General features: G+C 50.1%; 9 protein-coding genes across 9 annotated transcripts; 3 read left to right on the top strand and 6 right to left on the bottom strand.

Moving 5' to 3' along the window:
• Nucleotides 1-971: 971 nt before the first annotated feature.
• PHATRDRAFT_49511 (predicted protein) lies at nucleotides 972-2434 on the bottom strand. Its single transcript, XM_002184106.1, has one exon. The coding sequence runs from the start codon at nucleotides 2299-2301 to the stop codon at nucleotides 1006-1008; it is 1296 nt and encodes a 431-aa protein (XP_002184142.1). The 5' UTR covers nucleotides 2302-2434; the 3' UTR covers nucleotides 972-1005.
• Nucleotides 2435-2891: 457 nt separating this feature from the next.
• On the top strand, nucleotides 2892-4702 carry PHATRDRAFT_49510 (predicted protein). The gene is made up of 2 exons (XM_002184219.1): nucleotides 2892-3408; nucleotides 3984-4702. The coding sequence occupies exons 1-2, from the start codon at nucleotides 2983-2985 to the stop codon at nucleotides 4413-4415; spliced, it is 858 nt and encodes a 285-aa protein (XP_002184255.1). The 5' UTR covers nucleotides 2892-2982; the 3' UTR covers nucleotides 4416-4702.
• Nucleotides 4654-7375, bottom strand: PHATRDRAFT_49509 (predicted protein). Its single transcript, XM_002184105.1, has 3 exons — nucleotides 7152-7375; nucleotides 5324-7111; nucleotides 4654-5235 (listed from the first exon to the last, which is right to left on the bottom strand). The coding sequence occupies exons 1-3, from the start codon at nucleotides 7304-7306 to the stop codon at nucleotides 4818-4820; spliced, it is 2361 nt and encodes a 786-aa protein (XP_002184141.1). The 5' UTR covers nucleotides 7307-7375; the 3' UTR covers nucleotides 4654-4817.
• A 399-nt stretch (nucleotides 7376-7774) lies between these two features.
• PHATRDRAFT_40228 (predicted protein) lies at nucleotides 7775-8289 on the bottom strand (the record flags this gene model as incomplete). The annotated part of the gene is made up of 2 exons (XM_002184104.1): nucleotides 7775-8072; nucleotides 8114-8289. The coding sequence occupies 2 exons, from the start codon at nucleotides 8287-8289 to the stop codon at nucleotides 7775-7777; spliced, it is 474 nt and encodes a 157-aa protein (XP_002184140.1).
• A 579-nt stretch (nucleotides 8290-8868) lies between these two features.
• Nucleotides 8869-9962, top strand: PHATRDRAFT_49508 (predicted protein; the record flags this gene model as incomplete). The annotated part of the gene is made up of 2 exons (XM_002184218.1): nucleotides 8869-8910; nucleotides 8980-9962. The coding sequence occupies exon 2, from the start codon at nucleotides 9009-9011 to the stop codon at nucleotides 9960-9962; it is 954 nt and encodes a 317-aa protein (XP_002184254.1). The 5' UTR covers nucleotides 8869-8910; nucleotides 8980-9008.
• Nucleotides 9963-10073: 111 nt separating this feature from the next.
• Nucleotides 10074-14768, bottom strand: PHATRDRAFT_49507 (predicted protein; the record flags this gene model as incomplete). The annotated part of the gene is made up of 1 exon (XM_002184103.1): nucleotides 10074-14768. One exon carries the CDS (start codon nucleotides 14766-14768, stop codon nucleotides 10074-10076), a length of 4695 nt encoding a protein of 1564 aa, XP_002184139.1.
• Nucleotides 14769-15446: 678 nt separating this feature from the next.
• Nucleotides 15447-17241, bottom strand: PHATRDRAFT_49506 (predicted protein). The gene has a single exon (XM_002184102.1). The coding sequence runs from the start codon at nucleotides 17213-17215 to the stop codon at nucleotides 15695-15697; it is 1521 nt and encodes a 506-aa protein (XP_002184138.1). The 5' UTR covers nucleotides 17216-17241; the 3' UTR covers nucleotides 15447-15694.
• A 509-nt stretch (nucleotides 17242-17750) lies between these two features.
• Nucleotides 17751-19515, top strand: PHATRDRAFT_49505 (predicted protein). Its single transcript, XM_002184217.1, has 2 exons — nucleotides 17751-18814; nucleotides 18892-19515. The coding sequence occupies exons 1-2, from the start codon at nucleotides 17966-17968 to the stop codon at nucleotides 19411-19413; spliced, it is 1371 nt and encodes a 456-aa protein (XP_002184253.1). The 5' UTR covers nucleotides 17751-17965; the 3' UTR covers nucleotides 19414-19515.
• Nucleotides 19516-19892: 377 nt separating this feature from the next.
• Nucleotides 19893-21011, bottom strand: PHATRDRAFT_4127 (predicted protein; the record flags this gene model as incomplete). The annotated part of the gene is made up of 2 exons (XM_002184101.1): nucleotides 19893-20753; nucleotides 20883-21011. Coding segments are annotated over 2 exons (990 nt in total), but the record flags the coding sequence as incomplete, so codon positions are not given.
• Between the last annotated feature and the right edge of the window lie 2538 nt (nucleotides 21012-23549).

Here is a 23549-nt window from a genome sequence, read left to right as displayed (position 1 = left end):
TCAGTCTGACCATGTCTAATACCGCCTTCCTAATCATCACGCTGCGGTCCAAAGTCCGGGACTTCAGCCACGCTGGTTCCAAGCAAGCTTCTGTTTCACAGTCAGCTATTGGCAATGATTCTTTGTACCCGTGTGCGGCCGTTGCTATGAATGTGCAACACAACACTACTACATCCCACATTCTTGCTGGCCACCCGATTTCTGGTCGCTTTACCATTTTTTCAAAAACCTCTCCGCCTTTTTTTTGCTACCTTGTTTTTCGTTGCAATCCCAGACGGAAGCCCGTACGGGTGGGTGGTTTGAGCTAATTGAAAAATATCTTGGATTTGTAGCCTCGAGTGAAGACCGTATCGAACCTTTTCTAACGAACCGTGGAGTGCAACAAAAAGTGACATTTGATTTGCCAATGCATTATCTCGCGCAAAACGACCGAACGATCTTACTTCAGAAGACGAGATGTGAGGCACAATGTTCTGCCCAGTGACGCCCTCTCTTGCATAAGTAATTTTGAAGATCCAGGTGCTTTGATTGGTCTGACAGTGTCCAAGGGCTAAGAACTTTGAAGAACAGGCCAGTCCTTTCTGCCCAGGATTTCCCATGCAAACTTCCAGTTACGTTGATGAGCGACTCTTCAATTTTTGACGGAAGACGGGGAAAAAGATGCAGTCATGGGCAGATGTGAAAGAATGTGGATGTCTTGACTGTGACAGTGCGTTGGGATTCTTGAACGACGGCCAGAAGTTTTAGCTCTCGAGGAAAGGTTCCGTGGTTTCGATGACTCGTACCTTTGACGTTCGGTGTTCCCCGGACTAATTGTAATGATTATTATTAATGGTAGCTCGCTCGCTACTGTGGTGCCTAGAGAGAACGTTTACAGTGTTTTCCATTGGCAATCGCCTCCAAAGTAAGTTGACACGCAGTAAAAGCCATAGGCATGAGTTTTGCATTGCGACGTAGATAATTCACAATATCCAAACACAATATCAGTCTAACTATTTTCGAGGATTACGGTAAAATGGTGCCGTTTCGATTGGCACACCAGGTCCGTTGTTGTGTGTAGACGCGTTCCAAATCCACCATGTCCCCGCAACAATCCACCACACCAACCCCTTCCCCTGCCAGCATTGATGCCAGCTTCTCCCCGCAACCGTACATAAAGACAATGACACCAGGGCCATATGTTTTGTAATACTTGCGGGCTGTCCGGCGGAGGTTACCCACGGCACTCCGATTGTCGTCGTTGGGTATTGTTGACGCTCCGTAAAACATTTTGACTTCAATCCAATGTATCACCCGTTCTTCGACGATGCGTCCGTCAGTGGGGTGGCCAGAAGTTTTCTTCAACAGCATTTGCTCGCGTAGGATAAAGTCGGGTGTTGGTGGCTGCCTGGTCAGATCTGGTTGTTGAATAAAGTGTGCCTTTTGCTGAGCTTCGGTCCACACGGGAACATTTAGTTTGCGCAAGCAATCTTCCACAGCCTGTTCGAAACATTCGGCCGCATCGCGGACTTGACCTTCCGTACCCAGTCCCACCTCTTTGATGTTGACGCGATTCAGTTTTTGAATGTGATGCCGGCGCAACGACAAGGCTTGGGGAAGTTGGAGATGTCCCGAATGGTGACAGCAGCGTTGAATATTTTCTAGACGAAGAGCGGGAAGATCTTTGGCCATGCCTCGTTCACGACGACCCCGTTGCATCAACACGGTCAGAGCATCTTGTTCCACCGAAAGCGGAACGGGCGGAAGACAGGGCCACTGCAAGACCCGTTTGGACGACACTGGTTCCGCCTGTAGTAGAGTCACCGAGTTTGGGATCCACTGCTCCGGTTGTGGCGCTCGCGCACTTCGTGCCCGACGTTCGTTTGCGTTCGATCGAGCTTTGGCTAACCCCGCCTTGTAAAGAGGTTTTCGCGCCGCTTTTCGAACGGCTTTGTCTTGCACGGCTGCATCACGTGGTACGCGCCGTGCGAGTTTCTGATACCGCTTCCGGTCTGATTGGGAATGGTGACACGGATCGTCTTTGACGGGGAGAGCGGGTGCGTCCACTATCGGACTGTCATCGGGTACCAAGATCTTGGGACCATGAGCCCGTTTTCCGGAGGTTCCCTTTTGTGATTGAGCACGTTGAGATGGACGAAAATTCTTGTTCGGCTGTTCTACGGTCTTTGTATGAGGAAGTGCTGCTCTTATCGGCTGCCGGTTGCTACGGTTTCGCTTGCGACTTGGTAGCGGACCTGGACCTTTGGCAGCCGTGCTTTTCCCCACTAACGGGACCGGAGATGGTTTCATCGTCTTTTGCATTTTCGCCTTTCTTCGATTAAGTACTGAAACGGCACCTTGGTTGGTTTTCTTCGGTGCCACTACTGTTCATGGCCAACGCCGACATCAAAGTCCCAAGCAGTATCGACAGTGAGAGAGGGCATACAGAGCAAATTGACGACAGGCTGACTGTGAAAGGAATTCCGGGTTTACTTTTAATATTGAAAAGACAATATTTTGCATTTCGAAACACTCCCACACAACCAATCGCCAACAACCAATCGAGATTGAAATGTGTCTCATGAGGTCGATGACATGTTGCGAGATTTTTCGCAATAGAATTTCCAAAGAAGACCAAAGACACTCTTACTGATTAATGTCGTAGTTCGGAGGAGTTCCACATTCTCGTAGAACGCTACGGTGCCGAAACTTCAAGGACACCAAAGAGGACATAACGACATCGTGACACCTTGTTCTTCCAGTTGCGGTTGAAACCGATGGCTGCGCTTGTGATTGGTGAACTCGCCAGCTAAGCATTCGGCGCCAACTGCAATTTTGGAAACGTTTCTCGTTGTCCCGATCGTAGACAAAGAGAGTCTGACAGCAGCCGGCCGCCACAAACAATCCAGTCCTTTGTGTCGTCCGCAAATTTTGTGACACATATTCTCCCATCCTTCCACCGATACTCACACACACTCATACACACATACACACATAGTAATCATGGCGTTTGACCAGCCACTCGAAGCTGATCGGGTGGAGATGAGCTTGTTCGGCGCCTTTATCCGAGCCCCAATCGTGGGGACACTCATGTGGATCCTTGGGGGTGATCAAGCCAAGGAGGAGGAGGAAGAGCGAAGGAGAAATATGGAAAGCGACGGAGACCCAACGCAGAGTCACTCGTCGCTACTTCGGAACCAATCCCGTAGACCCCGGAAGTCGGCTTTGAAAAAGTCATCTCCAAGTTTGGCCGGATCCGATATATCGGATATCGGATCTTGTTCCGAAGTTTTGGATGGAATGCATCTGATTACTCCAAATCGACCACTGAAGCACGGGAAGAAAGAGTTGTCCTGGTCCGATGAATCCGGGCAGAGCTTGGTGGAGATTGTTGGCCAAGACGGCACCCGAGCCGAGAAAAACGACAAGGTAGGTTCATTCGTGTCGTCCAATAGTACTCTCCGAGCCGTTCTCTTCTCGATCGTCGAGCCGTGTTGATTGTTTCAGTACATTTTTGCGTTGGTCGCAAAGAGAGTCCCGCAACTTTCCGTCGTTTGCTAGATAGTTGCATGGAGGTACCTACCTACTACCTAACTACCTGGACGATGGATGACCTGGAACTATCTGTCCGCCAAGGGGAATCTGGAAACTCAGTCCTACGGGACCGGTTTGTTTCCGGGTACTCTTCGTTTGTCCGGACTCCGGAGGAAAGCAGAGCGTCATGCGGACACAATGTCCGAGTGCCGGACAACTTGACATCTGCCATCAGTTTGGGTTCCCTTCGTTGCGTCATTTTCATTTTCATTGGCACCACCGACTCCACTTATTCCAGTCTCACAGCCTGGACGGGTTGATTCGATTATTCGTTGCCTTGTCATCCCCATCATGACCCTTGCGCTTGCTTCTGCATAAACCTGTATCTGTTCATGCGCACATTCTCAACACTTGATCTTTTTTGGCACCTACTCATCTTTATCATCACCATCATTATGGGAAATCAACAGAGCTTTCCGTACGAGTCATCCCTCACTCGCACGCGAGTTGGCCCCACTCACAGCCATTCGCTTCAACGATCACGATCCATTCGTTCGCAACTCGAAGAGCCTCATGCTCCTGCAGAAAAGAGCTACTTGCCGAAAGGCATGGAACGAGCGCATCGCAATTTAGAACGGCCTTTGCCGTCGCATGGCGAACCGCTCCCCAGCAATAGTGGAGTGGAAAGTCCGCTCTGGGGCTGGTACATCAATACAACACCGCCCACACCAGAGATGTATCATTCACGCTCTTCCGGCAAGCAACACATATCAGCAACGACACCATCCATGCCGACATCTGTCCCGGTATCCGCATCCGCGCCCTTGCCGAATCTCGTCTTTCAAGGCTTGCAAGACAAGAATCGCGAAGCCCTGACGGCATTCCCCACCGTGCCGCTGTAAAGAACCGAACGTTACTACCGCTTTGCTTGATCGGTCTGTGGCAGCGGAACGGTACCTGCTATTGCTCGGTGCCACGAATCAAATGGTGTTTGACGCCACGATGACCGGGAATAATCCCGAGAACGCGTTTCGTGCTTTGATTGCTATATCATACCACATCCCTGCAAATATTACCCCGCATGTACCTATTACCCCACTCAAACTTATGGGAATACGAACGGCTCCATCTTTTCGTGGTAGCATTGAAAATATTTAATCCTTTAAGTCACCGCAATCTTTCCTCTCTTTATGGACAAGCTCATGTATCGTAGTATGTGAAACCACTTCCGCCACGCAAAGCAATTTCCTGTGTGTATGCGAACCGGTCTCCACCACATGGTTTCATGGAGAGCAATCTCACAACTACAGGTCGGGTTCTTCCTGTTTGGTCTCCTTCTCATCCTCTTCGTCCAACTCGACAGTTTCATGCTCTTCATTCAGTGGTCTTCGTGCGTCATCGTCAACAGCAGTATCCGGCCATTCGTGAGTATCCAATACGGGCTCGCCGTATTTCTTTTCGAGATTCTTCCACAATTTGTCGCTCTTGCCCCGATACTTCCACACCAAATACCGTGCCGTGTCGTAGTCACCGTCCTGAATACTGCCCGGAATTATATGTTTGTAGTAGGCCAACAGCCGGGCGGTATCGCGCTTGAAAACGTGGTCCTCCCAGTATGACTTGACCAGGAGTCCACCAAAGACCAGGATCGCGAGCAGAATTCCCACGTAGTATCGAATTGCATTATTACGAGCAGACTTTGTTGCTTGTACAACAGACTCACTGGCAAAGATCGGGCGCAACAACAAGTGAGGAACAATGCCCAGTCACAACCGCAATCAACGACTGACACTTGTAAGGAGAGACGTACCGTTCGCCGTTGAGATTGGTCATGATCATACCCGTCGCCCCGAGACTGATTTCTAGAGCAACACTTTCGCACGCGACCCGATTTTCATCAGCGTCCAATTTGACGAGAGGTTCCATGGGACTTCCAACTTTTTTCCACTCTCCATCTCGCGTCCATTTTTGCACGATTTGAACTTGCAAATTCAAAGCGGATTCTTCGCGTTTGGGAATACCCTTCGCGCCCTCGTTGTCCTTGATTGCTTTGAGATAGTCCTCATCCGACAGGGATTCCACGTTTTTCGTCTCGCGTTGAACCACACATTCGGCTGCTTTAAGATCGATCGGGTACGGTCCCGCCGGAACGCGTCGATCAAAATCAAAAATAGTTTTAACCGGTGTCCAGTCGTTCTCGCTGCCTCCAAAGTAGTTGAGCTGCACACCGACAGCGACAGGTGCGACGTTGTGCACCGTCAAGGCCAGATCCGCCTTGGTCTTCTTGCCTTTTGTCACCAGCACGGATATCCGTCCGTGACTGACGGCTCCCAGCACGGCTGCACCCAAGGCGACCGCTTCGGATTTGGTCGCAATCAACGGCACCTTGGACCATTCGTTTTGCTGGCTTTTGATTTCGTCCCATTTTTGCTTCAGCACGTCTTGCGACCCCGTGAATCCGTAAGTGAGAATGACGGCGGGACCGTCAGAGTCCGGAGCAATGGCATCGAGATTGGCCTCCAATTCGGACAGGCACAAGGCTACTTTCGAGACGGGGTTGTTGGTTTGATAAGCAACGTTGGACAAGATATCAAAGTCACCAAACAAACAGCTCATTTGGGAGGTTTGAAGATTGGATATCTGTACAGCCGTCGCCTCAATGCCGTCACTGGCAATGCCCACCAATAGGACGAGCATATCGTCCTTAAAGGTGGCTGTGGGATCTTGGACCTGTAGACGGGAAAACTCCTTGTGCAAGGCAGTTCGGACCTTTTGCAAACGATCGAGGACGGGATTGGCCTTACCTTCCGGATGTGGCAACAGGGCGCCAGCCAATGCGCAGACCGAGCGTGCCAAAATGACCGTATTTCCCACACCAACCGAATCCGTCAAGGCTTCGACCGCAGCATCATGAGTGGCCCAACTTGGTAGGGCAATCGACACGGGATACTCCAATACCGTTTCTTCATCGTGGTCTGACGATTCCGACGTTGACGCCTGCAGCTGTTGATGTTTGTGCGCCACATGATACTGCGCTTGATGAATTAAGAGTTGTGTAGCTTCTTCTGGTAAAACTGTAAGCGTCTTTTTAGCGGAGGACAGTCGTACTTTGCAAACGACCCGGTCAAAATCATCTCCGGCAGGCTGTGATCCGTCCAGAGTACCAATTCCAAAAGTCACCCCGGGCTCGGTGGAGGATTCTTCGGCAATGGCATGGGAATTGGTTTGTTCAGAATCTACGGAGTCGCGTAAAAAGGTGGGAGCGTCATTCAAGCGGCGCAAACCCAGCCATCGATAGGGTTTTTCCAACACCACTACGCTGGATGTTTCGTTTGCTGTCGCCAGACTGTCGGCTTGGAGTGAGCTGTACCCTTTGGATTTGGTCAACCACTTTCGCAGTGTCTTGTGGGATGATTCGTTTGCCTTGAGCACTACGTTTCCTTTCATTTTCCCCACAAGTACGGGCAAGACGTCACCCGCCGCTGGGTCTTCGCCTTTTGGTGGAAACAACGCGATGTGTGGCTGTGTTTCGTGCAAATCAATCGCTACCAAGGGTAAATGAGCGACACTCTTGACCTGTTTAGTCGATAAGCCCGAGCTGTTTGTCGATAAGATCGGCTCCGAGCGCTGCAGCGGACGGGGGAGGGGCCGGACCTCCGTCGAAACTCGCCTGTGGTGGAGGTGGGGGACCCGTCGCAGCACTCATCGTTCCTCCAGTCGAATGTGCCATCATGAGACCCCCGCCTCCCCCGGCGGATCCCATACCGCCACCACCCGTAGTTGCCAACGACATAGTGTGGTAGAAACGAAAGCTATTGCACGAACAATTGGTCTAACCAGCGAGAACGAGCTGTGTAGACACTGATACGGATAACATAAAGTATGGAACGCCAACGAGTTTGAGCCTATGGAGAGGACCGTTGCAGCCGGCTGCCGCGTGGAATGACAGATTAGGGTTATACCAAATAGGGCTTATGATACCGCCCATCAAAGTCCCGTCTCTACGAATAGAGCAGCCTACTAGATAGAGAAACAGTACTGGCTAGAACAATCACTCATGGCATGAATCGAGAGCATATTTTATGGCGTAAGAAATGACACTGTATATGCCCAATTCTATTTGTGCGGATAGAAGCGCATGAATACCTCAATAAAGATTCACAGTCCATCCACGATACGGATAGTCACGGCACAAGCGGAAGCTGCGCCGTCTATGCCCGCAGTCACTAACACACAACAAACAGAAAGTAACTATCTACTCCTACGAACGCGTTTCGTATAAACTGACACGCTTCCGTCGCGTTTCAAACGCTCGAGCGTGCGTTTCGAATTCGCGTGAAAGATTAGAAACGCTTCCGCAGGACGCGTGCGCCTCCCACCAACTAGATACCTCTTGCCATACCGCCGCCATCCAATCCAAATTCTTGTCTTCGCACCAAGCCGTGTTGGCCAAGAGTTGAAAGTTGGATACATCAGCTTGCCTTTCGCACCGGATGAAGATTGGAACCTCAGGCGGAAGGTGCTCGTCGCGCTCCACAGCCGCTTTTCCGTTAAAATCACTGGGTTCCAGTCAATGTTCGTAAAAGGGCTCTTGGGAAACAGGGGGGTTGTTGGCTCTTCGTCAAACGGTATGGAATCGTCATCTTTGTCGTTTTTATCTTTGTTGTAAGCCAGGACTAGATCGGCTAGTGATGTACCCCCATAGATTGCGTCTGTATGATTGGGAGCTGCCTGATCCAACACGGTCTCCGCGGTTGAGTACACACCCCAATGCATGGCTTTCGCTCTTGTCCTGTTTTAATTGTGTGTTGTTCGTGATATGTTGTCCGCTTTTCAATCGCTGGCTGCAAAACAGCCATGTGTGCGAGTTAGGAAGCAGATTGGGGAAGGGTGGAATTCACTCCAAATTTTGATTCGAGTTTTGAGAGCGGGATCAGACCGTTAACTAGGTCCAGAAGGTTCATTTTCGGAGGTTTTCAAGATCAAACAAATACGTCGAGTAAAGGTAACAGATGAGGTACTTGAAAAGCACAGAACCATGTATGGTACAACAGTTAAACTTACAGTTAGCTGACATAGCTGTGAAAACGACACGGGAATAACTGTAAGTGGAAGGACGATTTCACGTCCGGGTAAGACCGAACCCTATATTCTGTTAATCTCACCGTGGTAGATACGTAGGTCCATATTTACAGTACATTCCATACAGGACGTGATGATACGCAACAAAAGATTAAATTATAGGGGCTGTGACATAATACCTATGTCACATCACCAGATCCACTACCACTGGATTTGCTCAATGTAGCCTGCTGTGCTGGTTTTGACGAAAGAAAGGACATGACACAATCATTGTGAGTAAACTGTGAAACCTCCGCATCCTTCCTTTGGAGAAAGGTGAGATTGTAAATGCTGGTACGGTGCAGGCAAAGCGTCCGCTCCTTTGCTTACCGTACTCATACTTAGTTGCAGATCCAGTTGCCGTCCGTTCCAATATGCGTTTCGTCTCTGCTGGGTTTCTGGCAATTTTGTCGGCATCGGTAACGGAATTCGCTGCAGCGTTTGTAGTCCGGCATCGTCGACACGAGCGTCAATTAGTAATGACAGACCAGCGCTGCTTTTCGTCCGTCATACAGAAAGCTTCGAATCAGGAAGAGGATGAGCCAGATCTTTTTGAATACTTTGATCCTTTGCTCAGCCCTCACGCCTATCCGAACGGAATCTCGCCGGACGAAAAGCCGCTGGATCCCAAGGCTGCGGCTCCTAGACCTTTGCCAAAAATTGGCAACCCAGTAGGTTTCAATCTGAACGGATCGACGACGAAGAGAACGACATCAGAGAGCGCCACAAAATTGGACAGGGAAAAGAACTTTCGGGAAACAGAAGCTTTCAAAGATCGACCAGCTGTAGACACTTCGGTAGTTTTTGATCCGACGATTTCACCACACGCGTACGCCAACGGGACACCGGACGTTGTGGTGGGAGACGAGGGCACCGTTTACATCGAGTCGTCGTCAAACACGATCTCTGCGACAACTACGACTAGAAATTCACGTAAACTTGGTGTCCTACTGATCGATCATGGCTCTCGCAAAGAATCTTCCAACAAGCGTCTGCACGCCTTGGCCGAACGCTATCAAGAAACCGTTGCTGATTCGAATACAATCGTGACGGCTGCGCACATGGAAATTGCGACTCCGTCCATTGCCGATGGGATTGTGTCTTTATTGGAAGCGGGAGTGGATGAAATTATTTGCCATCCTTACTTTCTTAGTCCAGGACGGCACGTCCAAGAAGACATTCCTCAAATTGTACAAGCCGCGATAGATGATTTGAAAACTGAAATTCCGATTGTGACAACACCTCCAACCGGCTCGAATACAGACTTGATGATAACGGCAATGAATGGACTGGTGCAAGAAGCATCCGCGTCGCTCAAAAGGACCTAATGTATGCAATTATTTTCTATCGCTGCGAAGGCTTTTCTGAAGATGATTAGTGTCTCCTTTTTATTCCCTTATATTCATTTGTAAAATAAGATAAGGTGTCGTCCATGACGATCACTTCGAGGCGACATTACGAGGTGTTTCCGATTGATTTTTCTTTTGGAATTGTTTGGCATCGTACTCGATTTCTTGTAGCAAATCGGGATCGCTAGCAAGAAACTCTTTGACTTCAGTGTTGTAGCGGCGGAAGACATCTACCAAGAAGGCCATCAAATCTTTGAGCAAACGTGAACAGTTCTTCTGCAGAATGCTTTTGAGATTGCAAAGAATGGGGAGAATGATTTCGATCAAATGCTTGCGACTAATCTTGGACAACAATTTGCCCTTGGCGACTAGTACACGACGAGACGCATTTGGAACGTTCGGGTCTTCAATGTCGTCGTCTTCCTTGGCTGTCTTACCGACGCGAATCATAGGGCTCGAGAGAACCACCAAGGCGTCGCTCAAGACATTGAAAGCACTTTCTTGTCCTGTGCTTCTAGAAGAAGGAATGTCTAGAGCACATGCGCAGTGTAAGTCACTGCCGCTTTGCAGGGCACTACCCAAAACATCTTTGGCGATACGAGCCGTGACACCGATTTTATCTTCGTCAGTCAGCTTTGCTAGCATCATCTCGTACATCTTATGACGACGAATGCGACCGACTTCTCCAGAAAGGCTGATTCCTTCAAACCCGACTGCAATCCCAGAGCCTGAGTCACCCATTGTTGCCGCGGCAACATATATGGGGTGGGCTGTGCATCGATTCAGAACAAATATAGATTCAACAAAATGATTGAAAAACAGCTTAGGTTGCTTCGTAATCAAAGGACCGCAGACGATCATTTCAGACAAATTGGCAACCTCTTCGTCTTCGTCAGCGGAAGCGACCAGGAATCTATGGAACAAAAGGCCGCGCCACTTTATGTAGTCCTGGAGGATTAGGCTCGACAAAAGGAGGACCGCATTCTTTCGAACCATTGCTGAAGAGGACAAAGAAGAACCTAAAACGTTTGTTGCGAGATCTGTAACCCCAGATTGCATACATGCTGCCATGACCGGGAGGAAGCGGTCTACCATATTCGTATATTTTACGCAGAGATCTCCCAAGACGAGTAATGCGTTGTTCTGGACTGACGGGCTACCGTTATTCATATTCTCGTATAGCTCTCTTGCGAGAATGTTCAAGGAAGTCTTGGCGAGTTTGTCGTCCCGGAGACAGAGTTTACCGAGAGCTGTAAATGCATGTGCACGAAGCTCCTCGGGAGTTCTCTCGCCAGAAAAGCCAGGTAATCGCTCAGGAAGAAAAGCGTGAAGAAGCTGAACTAGCTTGGAGTTGGGGCGCTCCTTCAAACCCCTAAGTACTGATACTTCGGTGCTATCCTGTCGTTCGCCACTACTCAGCATTTCAGACGAGCCTTCGTCACCGCTCGCATGAAAGCCGATCATTGAGACCTCACCAAGTGTAAATAGAATCCTGGTCAGTTTAGCTGGCGCTGTGACTGTGCTGGTTTCATTGACGCACGCGGCGATTTCTTGTTCACATGCTTCAAAGACTGAATGTATCCAGTTCGCACACCTTTTGCGGTGCTCCTTATCGCTGGATTCGGGGTTTGCCGAGATCGTGGTCGCTGCAAGCGCAGTAATCGCCGAGCCAACAATTTCTGGAGGCAAGGAGAAGGTAATAAGCAGCTCTTGAAGATTCTCGGCCGTGCGTCGCACCAATGCACGGTCAATAGAGGTTGCGAGCTTGGACAAGATGCGCAGGCACTTGCGCATGCATCCTAGAAGGAGAGCAGCTGATTCCTTAGAAAGATCTTTGGACCTAGTCCACTCCAACATCCTCTTCCAAGATGTGCCCAAAAAATCCAGATCTAAGTTGCTGGATTTGACCATTTGTGAAATCTCGGACAAATCCTTGGAGTAGCCCATTAGTGCTTCGAAAAGAGACCAGACACCAGCACGGCGGGAATCGATCGCATTACCGATCAAGTCATGTTGGTGCTGGGTTTCGTCGAGAGTAGAGACAGCTACGGAATGAATTTTGCGCAACAACGATTCGAGCATTTTCGGCCGTGAGGGAGCACCTTCGATCGTCTTTGCAAGAGCCACGCGCAGTGCCTCAATCTCACTACGGGATGCACCTTGTTTGCCCGGGCCAGCCCCAATTGCCGCCAACATTCGCCACACGGAAACAAGAGATTCTGACTCAGCATCGTCGTCGCTTGACCTCATGATAGGACAGAATAATACACGATCAACAAGTTCCATAGCCTTACCGATACAGCCTTGCTCCGAGTCGAGCACCATCGTCAAGACGGACGATACCCATGCTTGTTCTAGATCGATTACAATCGACGTACTTTTCAAACTCGTGGATGCTTCAGCCGAGAGACAGTGCTCTAGTAAACGCGTCAAGGCTTCACTGGAAGATTTCCGTGTCAGCATCGAAGAATCCCGGCATAATTCTCTGAGGATATCAATGTCTTCTGCATGCAGTAAACAGGAAAAATCCGGGAAATGATTGCTCATGATTAAAAGCTCGACCAAAGCCCCGACGGCTGCACGGCGAACGGTGGCCTTTTCGTCACATGCTGCACGTTGACGCAGACTGTTCGCAATTGTGTAAGCCTCGTCGGCGAAGGACTGGGCCAATCCCATTGCCGAAATAGAAACGCCGCGAGCACCGGTTGAGGGGGTTTCATGCTCAGCGCTAACCTTTCGAAAGTTCAATGTAAAAGATTGGGCTGCCACCGTACGAATAGCCGGAACTCGATCCATCAGACGTCCCTGCAATGCGGCTAACAAGGCAGCAGGCATATCGGCGGAAGATTGCGTCACGAGAGGCGAGAGGGATTGACGTCGGACGGAATTGGGAGTGGTAGGATCCGAAGAGATCTGGAACTCTGTGGTGACGTGATCGCTCCATAACCAAGTCTCTGATAGTGCTTGACCAATAACTTCGCAAGCTACCAGTCGATGGGCCGAAATTTTGGAATAGCAGCACCGGATGAGAAACTTTAGAAAGTGGGCACGTTCCAGATGCGGCAAGTGGCGTACGCAGCGATACAAGATATCGGTGGCGACGGTACGAGACGACGCTTTGTCCAAACCTTTATCCGTGGCGAGGCGTTGAAGAATACCAAGGATTGCGCTGATTACGGGTCGAGGGCGTCCATTGCTGCTAGTACAGATTCCTCGATGATTCTGAGCCGCCGCGGCGGGTGTCTTGAGTCTAGGGGGAGTCAATCCATGACTGGAACGCCGATTGCTCCTTTCACCTCCGTTACTTTCTCCCAGAGAACGCCGAGCTGTAGTAGGTGTGTTCATAAGTGAGCAATCTTTGGCTGAGTTGGATGGTGTTGTGCGGGTTTCAGAACGAGTTGCTGCTCGGTAATCTGCAGACATTCTTGCCGGCCAACGATGCGGATGTACCGAGATATCTTCCACGATGCGCTCCAAAAAACCCTCGAGCGTATCCGAAGCGATCGCAGCAGCGGCAAATTTTCCCTGTTCGCCTTTGGGCAGCACATCCTTCATTATCATGGAAGGTAGAAGGCCCCGAAGAATGGCAACTGCCGATTCGTGGCGACGAGTCAGCTGATCACTGTCGTTGGCATCGTCCGTCAGGGTCGGTTCGTCGGAAGAGTGCTCCAATAAACATTTCTCCAAAGATTCCACAGCAGTCACCTTCACAGACTGACACAAGTCTTTGGAGGTACTGTTTGTGGAATTTTTGCCGGTCGAGAGGGCGGCAGCGGTAGCCAACACACTGGTAACGGCGTCCAGTATGGCGTCCCGCGCCTCTTGTGACCAACTGAGAAATTCTTTGGACCGTGGAATGCAAGCCACTTGCTGTGCCACCTGCAAGCCGACGTTAATTAGTTGTGACGGTGACAGAGCCATGTCGCTAGGGTTGTCGCTCAACGAGATTTGGCTGGCGTCGACATTATCGGCAAGTTGAGCTTGCTCCCCCCAGCACTCTTCCGTTTCCGTGAGGAGAGCTCCCTGCCGCGACCGCTTAACGGGTTGCGACGCCATCAGCATGTCGTCAATCTGTAGACGCGTGGGTTGGGTTCCCCGCCGTTTTCCTGGCAGAGTTGGGTGGTCACCATCAGTAGACTGCTCCACTCGGTTTTGTGCGTTCCATTGGTGTTCTCTACCACAGCATTCCGTACGCCATCGTCTTAATAGTGCGCTGAGTGCAGTGAGGGTCGAGACGTCGACGAGTCCTGCCCCGAGCGCACCGGGAAGAGTGAGCAAATAGGCGTAGATTTGGGCCGCTGTGAGACTAGTTGCGGTTAGCGTGACGGCACAGGCCGTCTCGTTCATAGCATCTTGGTTAGCTTGGACATCTTGAGTTGAGGGGAGGAGCTGGTCGGAATCGACGCGATCCGCCAGCATCGTCGCCAGTAAAGTCGTAAGATGTGTGATTTGGGAGCTCGGTATGTTTCCCAAGACAGAGCGAATCGTCAAGGTTGTGGGAGCATTGTCGCGGAGATTGGTGCGCAAACAATATTGCTCGTTGTGTTCGTCGCCCGTATCGTCGTTGGTATCAGAAGTGGAGGTTTTCTGGGAACTTCCCTGCCGTGAAGGTGACGCTTGTTTCAAATACTTTAGCAGCCGTTGACAAAGGACGAGCTCCGAAGACGGCATTGCATCTCCCTGATTGTCGATAAAGACGTTGTGCATGCTATCGAGCGGTACATTTTCATCGCCGTGTCCTGTACGAGCCAAAAGCGCGTGGACCGCATCACGCACCATCCGCATGACAGCGTCGGGGGAAACTCGAGGGGAAGCGAGTGGAAACAGTGACTGTTGATCGATAGATAGGGAAATGGACAGTAGGTTTGATACTCGGTACTTACAGGGAGTGCTGCTATTAGAACATCTCCATGGTCCACGGAATGTGCACTCCTCCCATAATCCTCGACAGTTGACAGTCACAGTCAATAGCACCAAGGATTGCTGGAATATTCAAACTGCGCGCCGGGCGAAGAGAGCCAACAGAAACCCAATAGCACATGTTTTAGGGTTACATCGCACACCACTTGGATACCGTTTCCAACGTCGTTTCGACTCCCCTACAACCCTAAATCTCAAGCAAACTGTGTGGACTCTCTACTCGAGAAAATTTGGGGCTACTGACAACATAATTTCTACCTACCTGATCATAAATATATAGCAAAGCTCACTGTCAGTTGCGGAACAAAATTGTACAGGCCTAATAAGTGATGAAAGCTTGCATTCTTGTCCTTGTAGTTTTTGGCGGTAGGGCATCACAACCACCAGTCCAGTCCATTCGTCTACTTACTGTTACTTGCTCCAGTAGATCGTGGATTGTGTGAATGCCTATTTACCAGGTGGCGTTTAGTGGTGGTATCTTTATCGGGACTGTCTCTAGAAGTACACAAAAAAAAACACAATCTGATGAAGTGAATTTGTTTTGTAGCAAGAACGTTATGAATTACGGTGGAATTACGGTTAACATGGTCACAAATACATTAAGGGATACCGGACAGATTGCATAAAAAGAAAAATACGAAAAAGGTGTCATTCTCTTACCCCACGGAAAAGAGTTGTTTGACAAATTGGGCCAATGGTGCAAAGCCCGGGAACATCCTTCTGCGCATCACCTTCCCTCATCCAAGCAGCAACAAACATGCTGTACTCGGTGAGGGGGATTGAGCGCATCGTTAGAACTGTAGATTGGTTAGAAAATTAATCGTGTCGTCGTCCAGATTTTGGCGTAGGACTCCGATCGATTCATTGTCGTTGGTAGCTTCCGGGCGGGCGGCCGTTTCGGCACCGTCTCCCGGAGTCGGTGCACCCTCCAACGGTATATGTTCCATGCGCGGGGGATAGCGACGCTCAAACACGGGGTGTGCCTGTACATCCCCCCGTGCCATTCGCGCTGAATCAAATCTGACACGTGACGGCGTTCCCTCCGGATACTGACCACTCGACACATGCGGAAGCATCGGAAGTGAACCCATTGGTCGAATCGCGGCGTTTGGGTTAGTTATCGTTCCTTCTGGATAGTGTTGTAGCGGCACGTAACCGTAAAGTTCGTGTGTGCCGTGAGAACGCACAGGGTTGTGGGGCACAGCCTCCTCAAAAGAGCCTTGAAAGCCTCCTCGCTGAGACGGTGACATGATGTAGGACGATCCTCGTGGATCCTCCCGTGTATCCTCTCTAGCACCGAATTGATGACGGAAAGCTGGATCGTGGTCGATGCTTTGCTGGGTGTAAAAATCTGGTGGGTTATGAAATATAGGTTGACGCCGCGGATCGTCGTACTGGTTATGAAGAGTTTGTGGTGAAAGAGAAGGTAGGTGATAATTTTGCGAGACATGGTGCGGGTGATGATTCTGATGCATTGCAAAAGCCGCCCCCGGATGGGTAGCATATCTCGGACTGAGTGGGGAAGTACCGTACACGGTCTGTTCGTGTGCGTACAAGCGTGCCTGAAGTTGCCTTGAGGAGTCGGTGGTTTCAAACCATTCCGGCGGATACGGATCCGATATCGCTTCGTAAGAACGCTCAGAGCTGAGCAAAAGCGATCCCTTTTGATCAGCAAAACCAGTCGGTGTGGGCTTAGATGCACGTCGATTGTCTGGCGGAACGTTCTGCTTTTTATTTTTTTGTGTCAGCCGCCACTCGGCAACGGCAACATCGTACCTCTGCTTGTCAACAGCTGCACGCCGGACAAAGGGTAAACGAGTCTCGTCATCTAAATCATTCCATTTTGCCCCAATAAGCTTTGCCAGATTTGCAAAACCAATACCTGATACTTTCACGTGTTGTCGTCTCGAACTCCCTGTCGAGTCGTCCGATTCCCCAATTGACGAGTGACGAGAGGTTTGAGCTTTCTCATCCGTTCTTGAGCTTCTTGGACCAGCGCTCAACAGACGATACCGTTCTTCCTTGAAAAAAAGATTATACGCACTCAATGGCCTTTTTGGCATATCTTTCGGTTTTTTCCATGGATTTGCAGGTGACTTTCTCTTCTTTTTGACAGGCGTTACTGTGTTATCACTCGTCGAAATGTCAGATGCTTTCCGCTTCGGAAAAACCGTCGTCGATTCCTTGAGGTCAGGATCATCAGCCTTGCTCGGCGGTTTCGCCGGAGGCTTCGATTCCATCGTTAATTTATTCTTCTGGTCAAGCTCATCTGGTGTACGGTTTTTCATTCTAAAAGACGTTGGACCTAGCATGGTTGACAAAACTCGAGCGCCGCATCGGAGCTACAGCATAAATCTGAAAGTTGTGAGATGCCAGCTTCCGTGGGGGTGCATGTTTTCTCGGATTTCAGAAACATTCAATCAGATTAACGATTGGGGGCTATTTCAACAATTTCAGATATTTACATGCCATTAATCAGAATTAGCGAAGATCATTACTATGAAACCGATCCTCAGCGATTCTGAGTTACAAAGGGTTTGTCACAATAGTTGTCTCAACGAGTGGAATTTGGCACCGGAAGTTATAAGCCCTTAATTATAGATTTGGTCTTGTCCTGGTCAACGACTGCTCGAATTTCACTTAAGGGAAAGATAGCCCTGGAAGTATTCTTAGTCTATGCTACAAAGGACCTCCTTGGACTGCAAAATACAAGTTTCTAACAGTCAGACTTCAAAGTCTTAGAAACCCGAACCTTATCTTCCGACACCTCAGGATTTTGTACTTCTCCGGAATACAATTACACCTAACCTATGGCATGTTTCGTTCCAAAAATCAATGGGTGACACCAATCAAGGCTAACTGTAAGTCGTATTGTGAAACTTCGATTCTCATTGCTGATTACATTACAGTAAACCACAGCAGAGCGTGGAGCTGTTTGCGAAGCGTTCATATTTTGAGTGACGTACGCATTCTTGATGCAAAGAGAAGCGATAGTTCGACAGCGCCGCAGCAACTTCAGCGGTGTTGTCAAAGACACGATGGCTCCTGAAAAATAAAAGAGTATGCAATTCAAGACAATCATCGAACCATTTCGGATCAAGACGGTGGAATCCATCCGTCGGACCACACGCGAAGAAAGATTGAAGGCTATTGAAGAGGCTGGATTTAATTTGTTCCTTTTGGATGCTGACAATGTACTAGTTGACTTGTTGACCGACTCGGGTACGGGCGCAATGTCTGCCAAACAGTGGGGTGGGATGATGCAAGGTGACGAATCTTATGCCGGTTCAAAATCGTTCTATAAATTTAAATCAGCTGTACAAGGCATCACTGGTTACAAGCACGTCATACCAACGCATCAGGGTCGAGCAGCAGAGAGAATCCTCTTTGGTTCTGTCTTGAAGGGTGGTGATATCGTGCCAAACAACACGCACTTTGACACAACCAGAGCTAACGTCGAACACCACAAGGCCGTGGCTTTGGACATTCCCATATCGGAAGCACGATCCCCTTCTGTCGTCCTTCCCTTTAAAGGAAATATAGATCTTGAACTGTTGGAAGAGCAACTATTGCGCAACAAGCAAAAAATACCGATCGTGTTTGTCACCATTACGAATAATTCGGGAGGTGGACAGCCTGTCTCAATGGCAAACATCCGTGGGGCAAGTCACATTTGTAAAAAGTTCAGTGTTCCCTTTTTTCTCGATGCTTGCCGTTTCGCGGAGAATGCCTGGTTTATCAAAATGCGCGAGGAGGGCTATGCCGGCAAGTCTCCGCTAGAAATTGCACAAGAACTATTCAGCCTTGCCGATGGTTGCACCATGTCAGCTAAGAAGGACGGCTTGGCAAATATCGGAGGCTTTTTGGCACTGAACGACGATTGTCTAGCCCAGGCGTGCAAGAATGAACTGGTAAGTTACCTGCAACAAAGGAGAGCCCTTCGTACAATTGTTCCATTTATTGTCTTACAAAGTGTTCCCCGCTGTAGATTCGCACTGAAGGGTTCCCGACGTATGGAGGGCTGGCCGGGTACGACCTTGAGGCTATTGCTGTCGGTATACAAGAAGTACTTGAGGAGGATTATTTAGCGTATCGAATACAATCCGTTGCGTATTTTGGCAAGCAACTGACCGATGCCGGGATACCGATTGTCCAGCCACCCGGAGGCCACGCGGTCTACATCGATGCCACAGCTATGCTTCCCCACATTCCCGTCTCCGAATTTCCGGCATGGGCTCTTTCTCTTGCACTTTATGTTGAGGGCGGTATTCGCTCTGTCGAGATTGGGTCCGTTATGTTTGGACAGGAGACACCGGCTTCGATGGAGCTGGTTCGACTGGCATTTCCACGTCGGGTCTACACACAGTCGCATGTGGACTATGTGTCCGAGGTCCTTCGCTACATCAATGAGCATAAGAGCAACATCCATGGCGTTCGTATTGTTGAGCAGCCAGCGGTTTTGCGTCACTTTAGTGCCAGATTTGAGCCTATTGGAGGTTCTCTCCAATAGCTGCAGGCATCCAACCTAGGCGTATGTCGATTCCAGACAATCGCCACAGTAAACTTTGTAGCAAACTAGATAACTGCGCATATAAACATTGCTAGACTTTGCACTTGGCTTTTCTTTGACATTGGATGAACTTATCGGACAGGGTTAGTTCAATCTTGTGACTCGTCTGAGGTCACGTCACCCGTCCATCACATACGTGTATTGGTTCCAATTCATCCGTTCAAAGACGCTTGCTGCTCTTGCTCCTCCTCCTTTCGTCGCGTTTGCCATTCTGCTACCGAGTTTGATCTTACACCGTCCCCTGCGGTACCCGATTTTCGTTTTTCTTCTTCGTCCAGTATCCTTGCGTAGGATTCTTCCGGGCTACGCAACAGTGTTTCTTCGCTAAAGTACTCTACCGCTGCGTTTAAAATGAGTTCCGACAGTGGTGCTTGCCCGTCGAGTGATTTTCCCTGCTGCGCAAGCTTCTTGGGTAAGCCGGCAATCTCATTCAGCGCAATACGGTACCGTTTCGCATTTATTTCACCGGTAAACAGAGGAGTGACGGCTTTCACGATGAACCGTCGAATCTTTACGGGATCGCCCAATTCTTCTTCTCTATCGGCGTGCCGACCAAAGGCTTGCAAAATTTCGAGACGGTTCCGTGGTGCATTTTCATCCTTGTACAGCAACCGGTCTGCCATGGCGAAACTCCACGGGTCCGCAGCCCATGATCGTCCAATCATGACTCCTTTGAGACCAGGCGACGTGGCAAATTCCGCTTGTGCTTGCGAAATGCTTTCGACACCGCCATTTAAGGAGAACGTGAAGTCGGGATATTCTTGTACGAGTCGACGAACGATGTCGTACTTGAGTGGTGGGATTTTACGATTGTCCGACGGCGAGAACGACTTTTGCAATACCGCAATGCGCGCGTGTACGGAAAAGTCCGTCACGATCCCGTCGGATGCCACCGTTTCAATAAAACTGCGCAGCTTGGAATACTCTTGTTCGGGGTCGATGGCGGCGTAGGCCTGTCTGGTGAAGGCTTGATCCGAATCGGTACCGATTCGACACTTGACGGTGACGGGCAAACGGCCTTCGGTACCTTCGTGCAAGGCTTTGGTCAGTTCCGCCACCAGTTGAGGTTCGTCCATGAGTGCCGCGCCGAAACATCCTTTGCCGGCCACTTTAGGACTGGGACATCCGCAATTGAGATTAATGGCGGTGTAATCGCAGTGTCCGCGTGCCGTCATGTCCAACACGGTCTGCGCAGCTTGAAACATTTGTTCCGGATCGGAGCCACCCAATTGCAGGACCGACGGGCCTTCCGGCATGACTCGACCCTGCGCGAGGTACCGCTGCAGGTAGTGATCATCGTAGTTGTCTCGTAGAATTTCGTTCGTGGTTGCGGATGCTGTCGTGGTGGAAAGGGCGAAACCACTACGTTCGGAAGCGTTATTTATGGTCTGCCGGTACTCTTCCATGACGTTTTTCCGTTCGTTTGCCAAAGCGTTTGCGGCGACCATTTCCGTATAGAGCAGCGTGCGGTTGGAAACGAGCCGTACCAAGTGACGGAAATGCCGATCCGTGTATTCCATCATGGGCGCTAGCGACAGCGTCGTCGCATCCAAGAGTTCATTGTACTTGGCTTGTCGGACCTGGTCGGCATCACCGGTCAAGGTATCACTCGCGAAACGCAATAGTTGTTGTTGTTGCCCAATACGGCGTCGGCGACGGACAGCAAAGGATCTGGTCATCCCTGGAGGCTTACAAAAAAAGGCACGCGCCATTGGACCGTGTTGATTACGTAGCAACGAGAATGACCAAGTCAGCGACAGCCAACACCAACAGTGCACGACACCACCCAGCCGCAGCAGAGAACGGTTCGTTGAAAGGAGCTGCGGGGAGTCACTCCTCATCAGAGCAGAAAGCGACAGACAGCTTCTTTGTTCTTCGAACGGAAACAGTGGGGAACACGTCAACAAAGATAGTTTGCCCGACGTCTTTCAAGCTCGCAGTATTCCCATGGTCGAGCCTGTGATGGCCAGTTTCGTCCGCAAGCCATTGAACGGTTGTTGGAGACGATTCCGTCCTGGAAATGTCAATAGACAAAAATTACCAATCACAGTGAATTATTAACGACAGCCGACGGATCGCTTTTAACAGTGAGTGTCGCGAGTTGGCGTATTAGGTAGTATTAGGTACCCGTGAGGAAAGGAAGTGGGGCCACAGAAAGACCCGGAGTTAAGGTCCGCTAATGTCACCGGTACCCCAACGGTAGTCGTAGGAGCAGCGTTAGACCGTGGGAAAACCGTTCTGACTGTGACTTTCCCAACACTACACAGAAACAACAAATCTGGAGCGTTCGTTCCAGGACGACCATGATCCTCTCGAAAGTTAGGGACTCGTCTGGATGATTCTCCGTTAATACCGAGTTCCTTTCTTATGGACGTGGCTTATCTCGTCGCCTCGGCGGGTCTGACAAGCTACGTTCGGACGAACGTACGACGAGTGGATGAGTCGCAACAGACGTATAGACCCGTCCTGGCTTGCTTGTTTCTATCGTTCTGCCTGCTCTCCCTGAGTTTCGTGGAGATGATCATGATGATGTCCGTATCGTTCTCTTCTTCTAGTACTTGGTGGACGATAATTCTGTGTCCGAATGAAGAGTCGGAAACGCACTCACAGTCAAGACGGTGCGTGCGAATCGAAACGGCTTATCAGGTCGTTCTCTGGACGCAAGTTTTGCTCATGCTCGTCGTGCTCCCGAGCTTGATTGGAGGTCAGATTTTTGCTACCATACGCGACGATTGCTTTGCTGGTCAACAAAAACTTGATCCAGACGAAGAAAAGAAACGATCCTTTGTCTCTCCGCGGCAATACCACTGGTCACTACGACTATTGTATCGAATGGTTCGCTGCGTACTTCACTCCACTCTCCAACTTCTCCATTATATGATTCTACTGCCAATTGCTTACGTCGCGGATCAATTCACTTTCAGTCAACCCTTCCGATACAGGCAGGTCAAGACCTCACTGCCCACCACACACCACCAATCGACTTTTGCGTTCCATGATGATGCTAGATTGCCCGAGACGAGCTCCTCCCTTCCCTCGGGACGAATACACAGCCTCCGAACCGGCGCAGTCCTGGGATCCATTCTAGGTGTACTTTCTACGTTCGCACTGCTTCGAATACTGGGTCCACTCGTGATACACACGTCTCCTTCGGCTCCCTTTCTGTCGCAGGCCGTCTCGTGGCTGGTCGCCGTCGGCATATTATTGTCTTCTTGCTTGAACGGCTTTGGTAGTGTTTCCATGCCGCATTCTTGCTTGGCTGGTTGGTATCTGGAACCTATTCATGACGACGCAATCAGACAGGCCCGCATTGAACTCCAACACACCCAAACATCGCTGGAAGATCGTCGGGCCGAACTACGCGGGAACCACTCAACATCGTCCCCTCAAGTCCCCACTGGATTGGCCGTAACGGAAACTCGTCAATCGCTTTGGGGCAACCGTCGTGGCAGTAAAGTCTTTTCCAACATTGGTGACGAAGTTACGCAACGTCGCAAACACATCACGACCGAAATTGCGTTTTTGGAAACACTGGTTGCGGAACTGAACGAAGATGTCGAAGAAATGCAGGTCTCGCAACGTTTGGCCCAAGAGGCGCGAACGCCTCTGGGACGAGTCAAGTCCTGGCTCGGCATTGCGTTTTCTGCCGTGTTGCTTCTCCGCTTGGCTTCGGCGGCGCGGTATCTTTGGATCCACACCCACAGTAAGGAGGATGGAGACTCGTCGGGAGGTGTTGACTTGGTGACACAAGCTGTCGTGTGGTGGACCCGCCGGGACGGGGCCACGACAACGAAATCAACGGATGTGAACGCAGCGGTGTACTCCCAAGTAATCAGTTTGGCACTGACCGCCGTTTTGAGTATTTCGCAAATTCGAACGTTGCTGCGGACGGTTGCATTCTTACACCGTCGCTGGCAAGTCTTCTATCGCAAATGCTACTGCCTCGAAGGGTCACGGCCGTCCGTTAACCGCAGTAGTAACAGACCTCGTACGGATCCGGGTCATTTGAATCTGGGAGGCTCTACGGTGTTGGCCCACGCAATGGGGATGGGCATTGGGTGTTACTTTCTAGCCTG

Source organism: Phaeodactylum tricornutum, chromosome 22 (genome assembly GCF_000150955.2).
Source record: "Phaeodactylum tricornutum CCAP 1055/1 chromosome 22, whole genome shotgun sequence".
Classification (NCBI taxonomy): Eukaryota; Bacillariophyta; class Bacillariophyceae; order Surirellales; family Neidiaceae; genus Phaeodactylum; species Phaeodactylum tricornutum.
This window is presented reverse-complemented; position numbering and strand designations above follow the sequence as displayed.

Coding starts and splice junctions, on each gene's coding strand:
- PHATRDRAFT_49511 (XM_002184106.1), bottom strand. CDS start 2,301: ATGCAAAAGACGATGAAACCATCTCCGGTCCCGTTAGTGGGGAAAAGC.
- PHATRDRAFT_49509 (XM_002184105.1), bottom strand. CDS start 7,306: ATGTCGTTGGCAACTACGGGTGGTGGCGGTATGGGATCCGCCGGGGGA. Junction 7,112..7,151: donor GGAGGTCCGGCCCCTCCCCC/GTCCGCTGCAGC, acceptor ATCGACAAACAG/CTCGGGCTTATCGACTAAAC. Junction 5,236..5,323: donor ACCAATCTCAACGGCGAACG/GTACGTCTCTCC, acceptor GATCTTTGCCAG/TGAGTCTGTTGTACAAGCAA.
- PHATRDRAFT_49505 (XM_002184217.1), top strand. CDS start 17,966: ATGCAATTCAAGACAATCATCGAACCATTTCGGATCAAGACGGTGGAA. Junction 18,815..18,891: donor AGGCGTGCAAGAATGAACTG/GTAAGTTACCTG, acceptor TCCCCGCTGTAG/ATTCGCACTGAAGGGTTCCC.
- PHATRDRAFT_49506 (XM_002184102.1), bottom strand. CDS start 17,215: ATGCTAGGTCCAACGTCTTTTAGAATGAAAAACCGTACACCAGATGAG.
- PHATRDRAFT_49510 (XM_002184219.1), top strand. CDS start 2,983: ATGGCGTTTGACCAGCCACTCGAAGCTGATCGGGTGGAGATGAGCTTG. Junction 3,409..3,983: donor GAGCCGAGAAAAACGACAAG/GTAGGTTCATTC, acceptor GGAAATCAACAG/AGCTTTCCGTACGAGTCATC.